This window comes from Suncus etruscus, chromosome 15 (assembly GCF_024139225.1).
Source record: "Suncus etruscus isolate mSunEtr1 chromosome 15, mSunEtr1.pri.cur, whole genome shotgun sequence".
Classification (NCBI taxonomy): Eukaryota; Metazoa; Chordata; class Mammalia; order Eulipotyphla; family Soricidae; genus Suncus; species Suncus etruscus.
The window spans coordinates 75,568,762-75,586,049 of record NC_064862.1 but is presented as its reverse complement, the minus strand read 5'-3'; the positions used below and the strand labels follow the sequence as shown (position 1 = coordinate 75,586,049).

Sequence of the window (17,288 nt, the reverse complement as noted above, 5' to 3'; positions counted from 1 at the left end):
TGTAGGTTCCATCCCTGCTATCCCATGTGGTCACCCAAGCAAGGATAGCAGTAATTGATTAGTGCAGAGTCAGGAATAACCCATGAGCATAGCTGGGTGTGTGACCTTAAAAAAAGAAAGTTCGGCCAGAGTGATAGTACTACAGGTAGGGCATTTGCCTTGCACATGGATGTCCTAGGTTTGATCCTCAGCATCCTATATGGTCCTCAGAGCTGACCAGGAGTAATTTCTGAGTGCAGAGCCCTGAGTGCCTCAAAACAAAAACAAAGGAAACAAGTAAAATTTCCTGAGCTCCACAAGTGATCCCCGAGCCCAAAATCAGGATTAAGTCTTAAACATCACCCAGTTTGGTCCCATAAAAAAAACAAACCAAAACAATAATTGCAAAGTATTATTACATTTAATTTCACAGTAGACATTCATATAGACAGTCATACATCAATGACACCTGAGGTTTGTATGAAAGATTGTTCACCAAAATGGCAGAAGTGCAAATTGAAGTTCTCATCATTATTTGGGAAATTTCCCAATTACTTTTGTTTTGGGAGGGATCACACACAGCGGTGATCAGGGGTTATTTCTGGCTTTGTGCTCAGAAATTGCTCCTGGCAGATTTGTGGGACCATATGGGAAGGCAGGAATGTAATTTAGGTCTATTGCTATTATTAATTATTACAATTGTTTACATGCAGTAAAATATGACTCGGTTCCTCTCTGCCCCAATTTCCAGTCACTCAAGGACAACTATAATGAGTCAATGCTCAACTCCAGAGGGGCTGAGGGCCACCGCAGTCAAAATGTTGAAGCTCAGAGGTCATTTGGGCACACTCAGAGGAATTCCAGGTCCTTTAGGTTATACCCAGAGATCTAAGGGGCACAAAGGGTGTGTGTGTGTGTGTGTGTGTGTGTGTGTGTGTGTGTGTGTGTGTGTGTGTGTGTGTGTGTGTGTGTGTGTGTGTGTGGTGTGTGTGTGTGTGTGTGTGTTGGTGTGTCTGTTGGTGTAAATTGAATTTGGGGCCTCCACTATGTGCACCAGTTCCATGAGCTCTGGCCAGGACTACCCTGGTGGCTGCTGCCCTAGGACGGGCAGATGAAGGACAGAAGCATGTCCACCTCATTACGCACAATGAGCTTGTCTGGGTGGATGTTATCGGGCAGAGCCAGACTGGAAGTCATGGCCCAGGCGTCCACGAAGGCCACAGGAAGGTGGCGGAAGGCAGTGCGCAGGAGTCGGTTCAGCAGCAGCGTGAACCAGTCACTGCCGTACACAGACTTGTAGCCTGTGTTGGCCAGTTTGATGACCACCAGTGTGCTGGGCTCCCGTGCCAGCAGTGCAACCACGGCCGCCCTGATCCCCTCCAGGCGCCGTGTGAAGATGGACGGTGAGAAGGTGGTGAAATGGGCGCCCAAGCCCAGCACCACCACAGTGTGGGGTCCGCCTGCCAGGCCCCCCAGCTCCCGGGCCACCGAGTGCAGGGAGGCTACAGGGGTGCGTAGAGAGCGAAGAGGCCACTTGTGAGCCCGCCAGTGCAGCACGATGGCCCTCGCCGCGTCCACTGCCATCAGGGGCCCCGTCTGGTAGGTGACATGAAGATCCACCGGCTTCAAGGCTGCGGGAGAGGGAGTAGAGTCTGACGGGGTGGGCAGCTCATTTACAAGTGCTCCCCTAGCACATAGCCAGGAGTAGCCCCCAGCCTCCCCTGGCGAGGGACTAAGCCCCCACCAAAAAAAACTAGGTGCACTATTTAATACAATGGCCCTCCCTAAAAAGGGGTGGCTAGAAAGATAGTAAGGGAAAGGAGCTTGTCTTGGTGCTATTGATGACTGTTTGATCCTTGGCACACTGTGGTACCCCAGACACCCAGCACAACTAGAGGCCACTAATAGCTCAACCCCCTCATTGCTTCCAAAGAAACAATGAACAACTGGAAAACAGAAACCTCAGGGTCACAGAATTCTTGAGACACAGGTGGTAAAACAACATTTTCAAAGAAATGATCGCCCAATCAAAATGTCCACCAAGGAAGCAAAAACTTTCAAAGGAGAAAGATCTGAACCATGAAAAATATTGAGTTCTGGGGGGTAATTCAGAGGGCGGGAGGTTTGTGTTGAAGCCTAATTTTATCCCCAACATCAGATGCCACCCTGAGATCTGCTGGGTCTAGTTCTGGTAGCCCCTGAGCACTGCTGGTCTGTGTGACCCCAAATACTTCTGGACGTGAAAACTGAACCATCAGGCCTGATACAGACCTCGAATGACTATCACAGGAGCAACCCTAGGACTTCATAGGGACGAATGAGGAGGAGACTCTCACATCTCCTGAAATATTGGAGTTTTGAAAAAGTACCAACTTGGAATTATGGAGGCAAAAAAGGCACAAATTTGGTTTGGGGACGCATCCAGCAGTCAGGGGTTACTTCTGGCTCTCTGCTCAGAAATTCCTCCTGGCAGGCTTGGAGGACCCGATGGGATACTGGGAATTGAACCTGGTCATCTGCTTGCAAGGCAAATGCCCTCCCCTCTGTGCTATCATTGCTCGGGCCTCTGAGGGAAGCTTTTTAAAAAGTTTTTCCTCATTGGGCAGGAGATATATAGCAGAGCAGTAGAGCGCTTGCCTTGCAAGCAACCAACTCAAAATCAAAGGTGGTTTGAATCCCTGAGTCCCTTATGGTCCCCTGTGCCTGCCAGAAGCGATTTCTGGGCAGATAGCCAGGAATAACCCGGGTGTGGCCCAAAAGCCAAAAAAAAAAAAAAAGTTTTCCTCATTGCTGTGGGCTTGTGGTAAATGGCTTTGGATAGATTAAAGAAAATTCATGTAATTTCCATTTTGCTGAGTTATTATTTTTTTATTATTAGATGCTTGATCTTATCAAATGCTTTCTCTGCATTTATTGATATGATCATATGTTTTTAATTGTTTGATTGATATGGTATAGTACATTGATTGATTTGCATATATTAAACTATGCTTGGTAAAAGAAAATGGGACTTTTTGTGTGTGTGTGTGGTTTTTGGGTCGCACCCGGCAGTGCTCAGGGGTTATTCCTGGCTCCAGGCTCAGAAATTGCTCCTGGCAGGCACGGGGGACCATATGGGATGCCAGGATTCGAACCGATGACCTCCTGCATGAAAGGCAAATGCCTTACCTTCATGCTATCTCTCCGGCCCCAAAAATGGAACTTTTATTTAGAAAAATAGGGAGAGTCTTAGTTCGATATTATCTGAAAGATTGGGTTCATGTGCTTGTGTGTGTGTGTGTGTGTGTGTGTGTGTGTGTGTGTGTGTGAGAGAGAGAGAGAGAGAGAGAGAGAGAGAGAGAGACAGACAGACAGACAGACAGACAGACAGACAGACAGACAGTTTGGGGCTGTGTTTTAGGATTATTCCTTGCTTTGCACTCAGGGACAACTCCTGGTAATACTTGGGAGAAATATAGGCAGTGCCAGGGATCAAATCTAGGTTGACTGCATGTAAGCCTGACCTGCTATACTGTCTTCCCAGCTCTGAAGTAGTGTATGGGGGCATGTTTTCTGTCCTGTAGGCTCCTTAAGTCTAGTGAAGTAGACTGGAGTGGAGCCTGATGGTTGAATTACATCAACTAGAATCCCAGATCCTGCCAGTATTCAAGCCTTTGCTTCATGCCTCTGGGAGAGATCAGAGTCCACCCCTGTCCACCCTTGGGTCTGTCTCTCAACCCCCTCCCTGGTGCTAGTTCTCCTGTTCACCACTCACAGGGCACTGTGTCCCGCAGATACTCCCACCACTGGCGCAGCGTTGAATCCCCTATCATGTGCACCTCATGGCCGGCCAGGCAGCCCAGGATGCTGTCGGCAGAGGAGAAGGAGTGGCTGGAGCAGGACAACGAGTACCACACATCTTTATAGTAGAAGCCAGCAGGCTTGGAAGCTGGGAGTCCCGGGAGACAACGATGACGTGGGGCCAGAACTACCAGAAAGGGAAAAACAGAACTTAGCAGGCAGCACACTCACTCAGGTGCCTTTTTTAGAGTGAATTCCATTTTTGCCACACAAAAAAAGTGACATTGTTTTAGGGTGTAGATGTGGGAGATGGGTCCCCCAACAGTGTCAGGGTTACCAGAGTACTCTCAAAGATGCTCAGGAGGTTTCATAGTGCCAGGAGCAGCCCCAGCCAGGAGTACCCCCTGCAGGTCAAGCAAATGTTCCAACCCTGAGGTTCTCTCCTCAGTAAAACCTTTTTTCTTTTTGAATTGCACCCAGTATTCCTCTCATTTCTGGCTCACTCCTGGCTCTGCACTCAGAGATCACTCCTAATGGACTCAGGACCATATGGGATGTCAATGATTAAATCCTGCTTGGCTGTGTGCAAGGCAAACACTCTTCCTGCTGTGCTATGGCTCCAGCCCAGGAAATTCTACACTTACCTCCATTTTTGTTTTGCTAGTTTTGTTTATTGTCCTGTTTTAGAGTCATATACAACAGTGCTCAGGAATCACTCCTGGAGGGCTTAGGGGATCATATGGGATGCTGGAGATTAAACTCAGGTTGGTTGCACATAAGGCAAATGCCCTCTTTGCTGTACTATCACTCCAACTCCACTTACCACTATTTCTGAGTGTGGGAATAAAAGCCACTGAGAGGCTAAGCATAGTCCCATGACCTCTCATCAAGAAGAGTGAGTGACTAAGCTTGCATCTGAACCTGAGAAATCTGGTGGCAGCCCATACTGCTAACCACAGCTTTAGTGTTGGGTGGTAGGTGCATATGTGGCCAGGAAGGGGACTCTCTTGACCAAAGTCAGGAATACAAGTGCCTAGAACCTTCTTCTCTCCACCACCCCCAGGATGTGGCCACCACACTCACCCCTGCTGCTCTTGTCTCTGTCAGTTTCTCTGACCCGGATGGGGTGCACGCCTTGAGGAAGCACTTTGTCTGTCACTTTCCTGGAGAAACACCAAGAGTGACCCCTAAGTGCAGGCATCGGAGCAAGCAACTGTCCAGGATGGCTGGGCGGGTGCTGCCTGCGATTTTGCCTAAACTATGTTCCAGAAGGATTCTCAGAATCAGAGAAAGAGATTTCTTAGTCTAGCTTTCTTTTCTGAAACTGGATTCATGAACAAAGAAGGAGCAGAATCTGTCCCCCCAACACAGAGCATCAAAACTCAGACTGTAGGCAACAGAATCCCCAATTCCTTAAGTGTGGGCTGTGCATAGTGAGGTCCAAAAGAGTACCCTTCTGAGGTTGGGGTGTACGAGACACCCCGTCTTGACAGAGGCAGGCAATGGTTGGCACCATAGTTCATATAAGGCTGCTAAGGCCAGTCCCCTGGTAAGGAAAACATTCTAGAACCATAAAACAAGGAATCAACCAATCTTTCTTAACACTCATCCAAGGAAGAAAAGAATAAGAAATTCAATGCAATGTGGCATTCTGAGGGAGGTTCCAGAACAGAAAACCTACATTAGATTAAAAGGAAAGAAATCTGGGGCCAGAAAAATCATATGGGGTGAAGGCCCATGCCTTGCTTGTGGCCAACCTGGCTTTGATCTGGTAGCAGTCCATGGTGTTCTGAGCATCTTGGTTGCATTTCTGGAGGCCTTTGAGCACTTCAGGGCATGGTGCTTCCACCAGGTGGCCCCGGGAATATTCAGAACTGAAGGGCAGAGGGAACACTGTGCATTCTTGGGACATTTATTGACTCACCAGTCTTGATAAATGAGAATTCCTGGTGGCTTGTAAGGTTCCCTTACAACACCCTAAAGGGCAAAGAAATCTAATACACATAAATGTTAGTTACTACTAAGGCATCCATGTTGGTTCAGGAATTACAACCAATAACATGAAAGCATAAGGAAAGAATATATGGGAACTTGGAACCATCTATTGTTACCTTTCTTGCTATATATCAAAAGCTGTTCTCTGCAAAGTCAAGTCATATAAAAATTTCCACTGTTTCACAGGTGTTTATCCAAAAAATAAATATTTGCATGCAAACACCTTCTGTTCATAGAGACTTTACTTCAGAGTCACCAGTTGGGGAACCATACAGATGGTCATTGTTTAATCCATTGAACTAAACCTACATGTTGCCTCTAAGAGACATTTCACTGAGCAAAAGAAATCAGTTACCAGAGAACCTACTTTATGTTTCTGTTTGTTTTTGCATCACAGCCAGCAGCCCTCAGGAATGAGGATTGTTCTACCATCAGAAATCACTCCTGGCAGGTTGAAGGAGACCATATGGAATACCAGGGATCAAACCCGGGTTAGCCATGTTCAAGACAACTGCCCTACCCACTGTGCTATTGCTCAGGCCCATATTCTCTTTTTTTATGCCATCTTTGAAAAGGAGAACCAACCTGGAGTTGTGGGAGAAAGATGGTGGCAGGTTTGAAATGACTGCAGGGACTGAGGGAATCAATAGGGGGCGTGATTTCTCTCAGGACAGTGGCTATAGTCCCTTGAGCTACACATTTACCAAAACTCTGACCAGCCTATGTGAAATAAGCATCTTTCACAGTATATCACATACAGGCCACTGTTTCAGATTGACAAAAAGTCACCACAGTCAACAGTTCAGATCACAGGGTTTGGGCAGTTAAAAAAGGCAGTTATCAAGGGAATGGGTAAGAAAACTTTCCCAGAAAATCTGTCCCCATCCTTCTTACCAGTCCAGAAGGGCATTTTCCTGTGGTGTGGTCACAGTCCAGTAACTCCCAGAAGAATGTCCAACTAAAGCATCGCAAGGCAGAGTTGGGGGACGGGCACAAAACCAGGGCTCCCCCGTGTCCACATCTGTGTACTGGCACACAGGCCCCTTTGCGTTAGTCGATTGGGGGTCCACGTTGCAAGTCACAACCTCTTCGTGTCCCGACAGTCCACGGAAATAGCCTTTGAAGTCCACAGTGGCCCTTTTCTCCCTCCAGACTCTCCGTAGAACTCCCACAGCCTCGCTGGAGTGAATCAGCCGCACGTGCACGGAGGCCTGGCCAGCCCAGAGCAGGGGGAAGGTCAGCAGGTAAACCCCATTCTTCAGGTCCTCAACTTCCCCCGGGGCTGCTGCCTTCAAGTCTGGACCCAACAGCTGAGCCCGGAACAAGTCCCCACCATAGTGTTTGGGCCGGCCCTTGTGGTCTCTGGCTACCAGGATGACCTCCAGGAAGCCGCCCATGGCATAGCTGTCCTTAGCACGGTTTCTCAGGTGGTAAGTGGAGGTCTGGGGGCTAGTAGAGGCCAGAAAATCCCTCGGATCGCCCGGAGTAGGAGGCCAGTAGAGAAGAGAGGTCAGATTGACAAGCTCTGAGGTCAGGTTGAGTAGAGGGAGTCTGAGGGACGTAGAAGCAGCTCTATATGCTGGGAGGATTTCAGGGAGGCCGAAGGTGGTGACATCTGGCCAGTAAATCTTTAAACAGAACATCTGTAGGTAGAGAACAGGAAGCTCACAGTGGCTTATGTTTCTCTCATTTCTTCTGGTGATGGAGATTTCCATTCACCAAAGCCAGACCCCACTGCCAAGTCAGACTTCAAAGTCTTGTCAGGCTGTTACTGAGCAGCTTGACTTAAGGTAAGCAAAAGAAACCAGATACAAGAGAACCCACTTTAAAATTCTTTTTGATACCACCCAAGAGACAATTAAGCGCCAAAGAGATAGTACGAGGGTAAGATGCTTGCCTTCATCGGCCCATCCTGGCTTGATCCCCATCTCTGCATAGGGTCCCTCAAGTTCTATCCTCAACACAGGACCAGGGATAAGGCCCAAGCACCATTGATTGTGTCCCCAAAACAAAAATAAACAATGTTTGTTTAGCAAAGGAAGCAACAACAGGGGTAAGAAAGTAATCTACAAAGCAGAAGAAAATAACTGCAAACTATATATGACTTAAATCACGTTTGCTTTTGTTTGTTTGTTTTGTTTTTTTAAAAAAAAAAACCTCTTATTACTCTAAAGCAAAACACCAAATGATTAGAAAAAGGATGAAGGACTTGAACAGGCATTTCTCCTGAGGACATAAAAATGGCCCATGGGTCCATGTAATGATCCTCAATGACACTGATGCCTGGAAAATGATATTAAAGCTATACCTTACATTAGTTAGGGAGGCTACTTTCAAAAAACAAAGACCATGGGCTGGAGTGATAGTTCAGTAGTAGGGTGATTGCCTTGCATGCTGCCAATTTGGGATGGAAATTAGAAGAGAATTATAAAGGAACACAGAAGAAAAACTTTAACTCCTGGAAATTAAGCAGCTCACTACTGAACAACCAGTGGGTCAGAGATGAAATAAAAGAGAAAAAAGATTCCTCGAAAGAAATGCAAAATAGGACAGAAATAATCAGAATTTGTGGGGCACAGCAAAAATGGTACTCAGAGGCAAATTTATAATTTTGCAAGCATACATCAGAAAGGAAGAAGGGACCTAAATAACTAACCTAATGACACAGTTTATAAAATTAAAAAATGATCAATAAAATGAACCAAAAATAGGTAGGCAGAAGAAAATAACAAAGCTTAGAGCAGAAAACAATGAAGTAGAAATATATACACAAATCCAAAATATCAACAAAAGCAAAACTTGGTTCTAAGGCCGGGAAGGTGGCGCTAGAGGTAAGGTGTCTGCCTTGCAAGCGCTAGTGTAGGATGGACTGCGGTTCGATACCCCAGTGTCCCATATGGTTCCCCCAAGCCAGGAGCGATTTCTGAGCGCATAGTCAGGAGTAACCCCTGAGCGTCAAACAGGTGTGGCCCAAAAAACGAAAAGAAAAAGAAAAAGAAAAAAAGAAAAAAAAAACAACCCAAAAACTTGGTTCTTTAAAAAAAAATTAACAAGATTAATAAACCACTAGCAAAATTCACAAAGAAAGGTAGAGAGAAACTTAACAAACTGGGTTAGAAATGAAAAGAGGGGTGACGTCAGGCTGGGAAAATCCACAAAACTACACCTGCCCAGTGGGGTCCGACTGTGAAAAATTGTGAGTGCTGCCTGTGTGTGTCTGTCTACTGTCCTGTTGCGTGAATCTTGGGAGTGGGGTGAAAAGAGGCTCCAGAAAACTCACTCTCCCAGAGGCCAATTCTGGGCGGAACGCCAAGGAACTGCTTTGCAGAAGCCAGGTCCCCTGTTTGTGACGTCAGGCTGGGAAAATCCATGAAACTACGCCTGCCCCGTGGGGCCCCACTGTGAAAAACTGTGAGTGCTGCCTGTGTGTGTCTGTCTACTGTCCTGTTGCGTGAACCTCTTGGGAGTGGGCCGAAAAGGGTCTTCGCTACACGGCCGTGTGCTCTTTCTAAGAAAAGAGCACCATTGCAACAAGAAAAAAATCACACTAAAAACTGTGCTGGATCACTGAAGCCCAGCATTTCCCTCCAGTCTGTCTTCTCTGCTGCGTGCTCGGGCCTAAGGTTTGATCCTGTGTGAGGCTTCATCCACGGAGGACTCCCCTCCCTTGGAGGCAAGTTGACCCATCCAGAAAGGGTGGAGCCAGAGGAGTGTGCTGCCTGCATCATTTAGCCAATAAATACCACCACAACACGTAGAAAAACCCACAATGCAAGTGTGACAATGGGGAAACAACACAGGCCAGCATCAGACATAGAGAATGAAGATGACAATTCTGATGACCAGATAATGACCAACCAACTAATCAACCTCTCAGATAAGAACTTTAGACTAGCAATATGGAAGATGCTCAACGAACTCAAAGAAACCATGGATGGAGTTGAACACTAATAAGAACCAAGAAAATATGAAGACAGAAATCACAAAACTCCAAACTGAAATAACATGTCAACTAACAGGCCTGAAAAACTCAATAAATGATGTGAATGATTGTAGTATATGAAAAAGTTTCCATAAGATTATTCTTGGAATTGTTGTATATAAAAGTATTTCCTTAGGATTGTTCTGTGACTATTGCCCCACCTAGCCCTTCCAGGTGGGGCGCTATGGAGTTGGCAATAAATAGCTTGATGGACAGGGGAAAGGGTTCCTTTTGCGAAAACTGCAGCCTGCAAGAGGATTCTCTCCCTCTCTTTGCCCAATCTTTTACACCCTATCCTTCTTGTCTGTATAGATTATTATTTGCTGCGAATAAATATTACCAAGGTCTCCCCCCGAAAGGGGACAAGGGGATGGGAAGTAATTTCTCATTCTAAGGACTGTTCTTGGATGCACAAAATTCCAACAAAGGATTTAACAGCGAAGATAACTTACAAATGGCGCCGAAGATAACTTACAAATGACAAAATGGATAAGCTCTGGGACAGGGCTGAGACAGGGCTGAGCTTCTGGGACAGAAGCTGAGAATAGACTTGGTGCTGTGGAAGATGAAATACATAACAATTCCATACAGCAGGAGAGATTGGAAAAAAAAAAACTTAAAGCAAATGAACAGACAATGGAAAAATTAGTCAAAGAATGGGAACAGATGAAAATAGAAGTCTATGATAAGCTCAACAGAAACAACTTAAGAATCTTTGGAGTCCCAGAGACCCAGGAAGAAAATTTCCAGGAAGAATCAACGGTCAAGAACATCATTAAAGAGAAACTTCCAGAGTTAAGAATATATGTGATCAAATCCTGCATGCTCGAAGAGTACCAACCAAAAGAGACCCCAGAAAAACCACCCCAAGACACATCCTAGTCACAATGACAAATCCCATAGAGACAGAATTCTGAAAACAGCAAGATCAAAAGGGGAAATTACGTTCAAGCAAGCATCCTTGAGATTTACAGTAGACCTGTCACCAGAAACACTCAATGCCAGAAAGCAGTGGTGGGATATTGTGACAAGACTGAATGAAATAAATGCTTCACCTAGAATACTGTACCCAGCAAAACTCACTTTTCGGTTTGACGAAAGAATACATGGTTTCACAGACAAAAACAGCTCAGAAACTTTACAGACTTAAAACCAGTCTTAAGAGAAAAACTGAAAGACCTAATTTAAGACAAGACTAACCAAACGACACACCAAATTTCGATATAAAGATGGCATTAAATCCCAGGACTATTCTTTCTCTCAACGTCAATGGACTAAATGCACCAGTTAAGAGATACAGAGTGGCTAAATGGATCAAAAAACTCAATCCAACCTTCTGCTGCCTACAAGAAATGCACCTGAATAGTCAGAACAAACATAGACTCAAAATAAAAGGCTGGAGAAAAATTATCCAAGCAAACAACACCCATAAAAAAGCTGGAGTGGCCATACTAATATCAATCAGATAATGCAAACTTTATACTCAGGAAGGTTGTAAGGGACAAAGATGAACATTTTATATTAATCAAGGGGTATGTAGAGCAGGAAGAAATAACTCTCTTAAACATATATGCACCGAATGAGGGGCCAGCAAAATATTTAATACAACTGTTGACAAATCTGAAAAATAATATCAATAACAACACAATAATTGTGGGGGACCTCAACACGGCTTTGTCAACACTGGATAGGTCAACCAGACTGAAACCCAACAAGAATATACTAGACCTGAGGAGAGAAATGGAAGAAAGAGGCCTTGTGGATATATATATAGGACACTCCATCCCCAGAAACCTGGGTACACATTCTTCTCCAATGTACATGGGACATTCTCCAGGATAGACTACATGCTGGCACATAAAACATACCTCCATAATATCAAGAGGATAGAAATTTTGCAGACTACCTTTGCTGACCACAAGGCTCTGAAATTATTTGTGAATTCCAAAGGGACTCAGAAGAAAAACTTTAAGACCTAGAAGTTAAACAGCCTCATACTGAATAACCAGTGGGTCCGAGATAAAATCAAGGAGGAAATCAAAAGGTTCCTGGAAACAAATAACAATAAAGACACAAACTATCAGAACTTATGGGACACAGCAAAAGCAGTACTGAGAGGAAAATTTATAGCTTTGCAAGCACACATCAGGAAGGAAGAAGGAGCTTACCTGAGTAGCTTAATGACACAGCTAATAGAACTAGAAAGTGCCCAACAAAATGACCCAAAAATAGGGAGACAGAAGGAAATAACAAAGCTGAGAGCAGAAATCAACGAAGTGGAAACCCAAAAAACAATCCGAAAGATCAACGAAAGCAGAAGTTGGTTCTTTGAAAAAATAAACGAGATTGATAGACCACTGGCAAAACTAACAAAGAAAGAGAGAGAGAGAAACTTGATAACTCGTATCAGGAATGAAAAAGGAGAGATCACTACTGATATGACAGAGATTCAAAGGGTAATCAGAAACTACTTTGAGAAACTCTACGCCACTAAAAATGAGAACCTGGTAGAAATGGATAAATTCTTGGACTCTTATAATCTTCCACGGTTGAAGGAAGAGGATGTAGCATATCTAAACACCCCCATCACCATTGATGAAATTAAAACGGTAATCAAATGTCTGCCCAAAAACAAAAGCCCAGGCCCAGATGGATTCACTAATGAATTCTTTCAAACTTTTCAAGAGGAACTACTACCAATCCTGGCAAGACTCTTTCATAAATTGAACAAACGGAAACACTTCCAAATAGCTTTTATGAAGCCAACATCACCTTAATACCTAAACCAGACAGAGATGCTAAGAAAAAAGAAAAGTACAGACCAATATTTCTGATGAATGCAGATGCAAAGATCCTCAACAAAATCCTGGCAAATAGGATTCAATGCCTCATTAAGAAGATCATCCACTATGATCAAGTAGGTTTCATCCCAGGAATGCAAGGATGGTTTAACATCCATAAATCTATCAACATAATACACAACATCAACAATAAGAAAAATAAAAACCACATGATCATATCAATAGATGCAGAGAAAGCATTTGATAAGGTCCAACACCCATTCTTGATCAAAACTCTGAGCAAGATGGGAATGGAAGGAACCTTTCTCAATATAGTTAAGGCCATCTACCACAAGCCAGTGGCAAATATTATCCTCAATGGAGAAAAACTAAAAGCCTTCCTCTAAATTCTGGCACAGGACAAGGCTGTCCTCTCTCACCACTCCTATTCAACATAGCACTGGAAGTACTCGCTATAGCAATTAGGCAAGAAAAAGATATCAAGGGAATCCAGATAGGAAAGGAAGAAGTCAAGCTCTCACTGTTTGCAGATGACATGATACTCTACTTAGAAAACCCTAACTCTACCAAAAAGGTTCTAGAAACAATAGCAAGGTGGCAGGTTACAAAATTAACACACAAAAATCAATGGCCTTTCTATACACCAATAGTAATAAGGAAGAAATGGACATTAAGAAAACAACCCCATTCACAATAGTGCCACACAAACTCAAATAACTTGGAATCAACTTGACTAAAAATGTGAAGGACCTATACAAAGAAAACTATAAAACACTGCTCCAAGAAATAAGAGAGGACACGCGGAAATGGAAACACATACCCTGCTCATGGATTGGCAGGATTAACATCATCAAAATGGCAATACTCTCCAAGGCATTTATACAGATTTAATCGATCCCTCTAAAGATACCCATGACAATCTTCGAAGAAGTGGATCAGGCACTTTTGAAATTCGTTTGGAACATTAAACACCCTAGAATAGCTAAAGCAATCATTGGGGAAAAGAATATGGGAGGAATTAATTTCCCCAACTTTAAACTTTATTACAAAGCAATAGTTATAAAAAACAGCATAGTATTGGAATAAGGACAGGCCCTCAGATCAGTGCAATAGCTTGAATACTCAGAAAATGTTCCCCAGACATACAATAACCTAATTTTTTTATAAAGAAGCAAGAAATCCTAAATGGAGCAAAGAAAGCCTCTTCAACAAGTGGTGTTGGCACAACTGGCTAGCCACTTGCAAAAAATTGAACTTAGACCCCCAGCTAACATCATGTACGAAGGTAAAATCCAAATGAATTAAAGACCTCGATATCAGACCCGAAATCATAAGATATATAGAACAACACATAGGCAAAACACTCCAGGACACTGAGACTACAGGCATATTCAAGGAGGAAACTGCACTCTCCAAGCAAGTGAAAGCAGAGATTAACAGATGGGAATATATTAAGCTGAGAAGCTTCTGCACCTCAAAGGAAATAGTGCCCAGAATACAAGAAGGGGCTAATCTCCAAAATATACAAGGCACTGACAGAAATTTACAAGAAAAAAACATCTAATCCCATCAAAAAATGGGGAGAAGAAATGAACAGACACTTTGACAAAGAAGAAATACAAATGGCCAAAAGACACATGAAAAAATGCTCCACATCACTAATCATCAGGAAGATGCAAATTAAAACAACTATGAGGTACCACCTCACACCACAGAGAATGGCACACATCACAAAGAATGAGAATAAACAGTGTTGGCGGGGATATGGAGAGAAAGGAACTCTTATCCACTGCTGGTGGGAATGCCGTCTAGTTCAACCTTTATGGAAAGCGATATGGAGATTCCTCCAAAAACTGGAAATCGAGCTCCCATACGATCCAGCTATACCATTCCTAGGAATATACCCTAGGAACACAAAAATACAATACAAAAACCCCTTCCTTACACCTATATTCATTGCAGCACTATTTACCATAGCAAGACTCTGGAAACAACCAAGATGCCCTTCAACAGACAAATGGCTAAAGAAACTGTGGTACATATACACAATGGAATATTATGCAGCTATCAGGAGAGATGAAGTCATGAAATTTTCCTATACATGGATGTACACGGAATCTATTATGCTGAGTGAAATAAGCCAGAGAGAGAGAAAAACACAGAATGTCTCACTCATCTATGGGTTTTAAGAAAAATGAAAGATATTCTTGCAATAATAATTTTCAGACACAAAAGAGAAAAGAGCTGGAAGTTCCAGCTCACCTCAGGAAGCTCACCACAAAGAGTGATGAGTTTAGTTAGAGAAATAACTACATTTTGAACTGTCCTAATAATGAGAATGTATGAGGGAAATGGAAAGCCTGTCTAGAGTACAGGTGGGGGTCGGGTGGGGAGGAGGGAGATTTGGGACATTGGTGATGGGAATGTTGCACTGGTGATGGGTGGTGTTCTTTACATGACTGAAACCCAAACACAATCATGTATGTAATCAAGGTGTTTAAATAAAATATAAAAAAAAGTAAAAAAAAAAAAGAAATGAAAAGAAGTAGATCACTATAGATGCTATAGAGATTCAATGGGGAATCAGAGACTACATTTAGAAACGTTATGCCAGAAAACATGAGAACCTGGGAGAAATGGATACATTCTTAGACTTTTATAATCTCCCAACGTTGAATCAGGTTGATCTACCCCAGTGATGGCTAACCTATTTGAGTCCAAGTGCCCAAACTGCAGCACAAAACTGCACAAAATTTCCGCAAAGTGCCAGCACGTCAATTAAACCTTAATAAAAAGATTTTAGTATCAAACTCGCCTATCACCACGCCGCATATCTTAATTGCGCACCTTCCCATATGCCACCTGCAAAGCCTTCACGTGCCACCACTGGCACACTTGCCATAGGTTCGCCATTACTGATCTAGCCTATCAAAGTAGATCCATCACTATTGAGGAAATTAAAATGTTAATCAAATGTCTTCCAAAAAACAAAAGTCCAGACCCCAGGTGGATTCACTAACAAATTCTTTCAAACCTTTCAAGAGGAGGGGCCAGAGAGATAGCACAGTGGTAGGGCGTTTGCTTTGCATGTGGCTAACCCAGGACCGATGGTGGTTCGAATCCTGGCATCCCATATGGTCCCTTGAGCCTGCCAGGAGCAATATCTTAGTGCAGAGTCAGGAGCAACCCCTGAGTGCTGCTGAGTGTGATTCCCCCCACCAAAAAAAAAACTTTCAAGAGGAGCTACTACCAATTCTTTTCAGGCTCTTTTAGGAAAGTGAAGAAACAGAAACAGTCCCAAATAGTTTATATAAAGCTAATAACACCAGATACCAAAACCAGACAGAGGTGCTGCAAAACAAACAAAAAACCTACATACCAATATTCCTGATGAACATAGATGCAAACATCCTCAACAAAATCCTAGCAAATAGGATCCAATGCCTCATCAAGGTCATACACTTGGAAGCTTCAGCAGGCAAAACTGGAAATGGCATGGCTCCATGTTGTAGGCTTTTTGGCCAAGCTTAGGGGAAGATGTGGCCTTCGGCTTCTCCCCCTACCCCAGCCTTCTCTCTCCTTCCTCCCAGACCCCAGGGTCATCCCTGCCTGCCTGCCCATGGTGCCAGCAAGGTGGGTTCCAGCAAGCAGTTTAAAGGAGACCCCAGGTCTCCCCCATCCTGCACCGGGGACAGGGGGACTGGTGAACTTCCAGCTTCCAGCATAATTAAGGATCCAAACTTCTTTCTGGGAGCTGGAAGCTTCAGCAGGCAACATGGAAAATGACATGGCTCCATGCTTTAGGCTTTTTGGCCAAGCTTAGGGGAAGATGTGACCTCCGGCTGACCCCACAGACTTCTCTCTCCTTCTTCCCAGAACTCAGGGTTACCCCTGGCTGCCTGCTCAGGGTGCCAGCAAGGTGGGTTCTGGCAAGCAGTTTAAAGAAGACCCAACCCCTCCCCCATCCTACACGGTGGGGAGTGTGGGGACTGGTAATCTTCTGGCTTCCAGCATAATTAAGGATCCAATCTCCTCTCTGGGAGCCAGAAGCTTCAGCAGGCAACATGAGGAACGGTATTTGTCCATGCTGTAGGCTTTTTGGCCAAGCTTAGGGGAAGATGCAGCCTTTATGTGCCCCCCTATAGCCTCTCTCAATCCCCCATTCTCAAATTTATATGGATTTATAGGATATCATATAGTTTAATCCACTTTCTGTTATAGTGTACAGATAGTTTAATAGAGTATCATAGGTGTTCATCTATATTTATAATACACAGAACGTCTATGCTGTATTATTCCCTTCCCCCATTAGCTCACCACCTTGCAGGCTCATTTCTAGTCCTTTACTCTCACCCACACTGTCTATTACTCCACATGTAACCATTTTTACCCTCAGCTTTTCGCTCCTTATAAAGTAGATTATTATCCTCTCTCAAACTAACTGCCAGCCAGCTCCCAAAATGAAAAAATAGACTCTCTGCCTGAGAAGAAACCAAAACTCTGTTCCTTTCGATCTATTATCAACAAACTCCTATTCCCCAACTCCCTTCACTGGATACCTGTGCTGCTACCATAATCAGTTTCTGAGACTCCCCCACTCAAAGACATTTTCTGATATTGGGTTCTGGGAGTTGTTTACAGGCTCTAGATGGCCAAATCACAGACCGAAGTGCTGTCCCGGAAACAATACTCCCCCCGACTATTTCTAAAACATAAAAGGGACACGTGTATCTCCTTTGTATATTTCAGAT

At 43.9% G+C, this 17,288-nt stretch overlaps 2 protein-coding genes across 3 annotated transcripts in view; one reads left to right on the top strand and one right to left on the bottom strand.

Annotated features, from left to right (window-relative positions):
- MEPCE (methylphosphate capping enzyme) overlaps positions 1-17,288 on the top strand; it is a 372,004-nt gene that overhangs the window by 134,648 nt on the left and 220,068 nt on the right. The gene's annotated exons all lie outside the window — the stretch shown is intronic.
- On the bottom strand, positions 1,064-7,587 carry LOC126030413 (NXPE family member 3-like). Its single transcript, XM_049788623.1, has 4 exons — positions 6,649-7,587; positions 4,843-4,922; positions 3,734-3,946; positions 1,064-1,610 (listed from the first exon to the last, which is right to left on the bottom strand). Exons 1-4 carry the CDS (start codon positions 7,467-7,469, stop codon positions 1,078-1,080), a joined length of 1,647 nt encoding a protein of 548 aa, XP_049644580.1. The 5' UTR covers positions 7,470-7,587; the 3' UTR covers positions 1,064-1,077.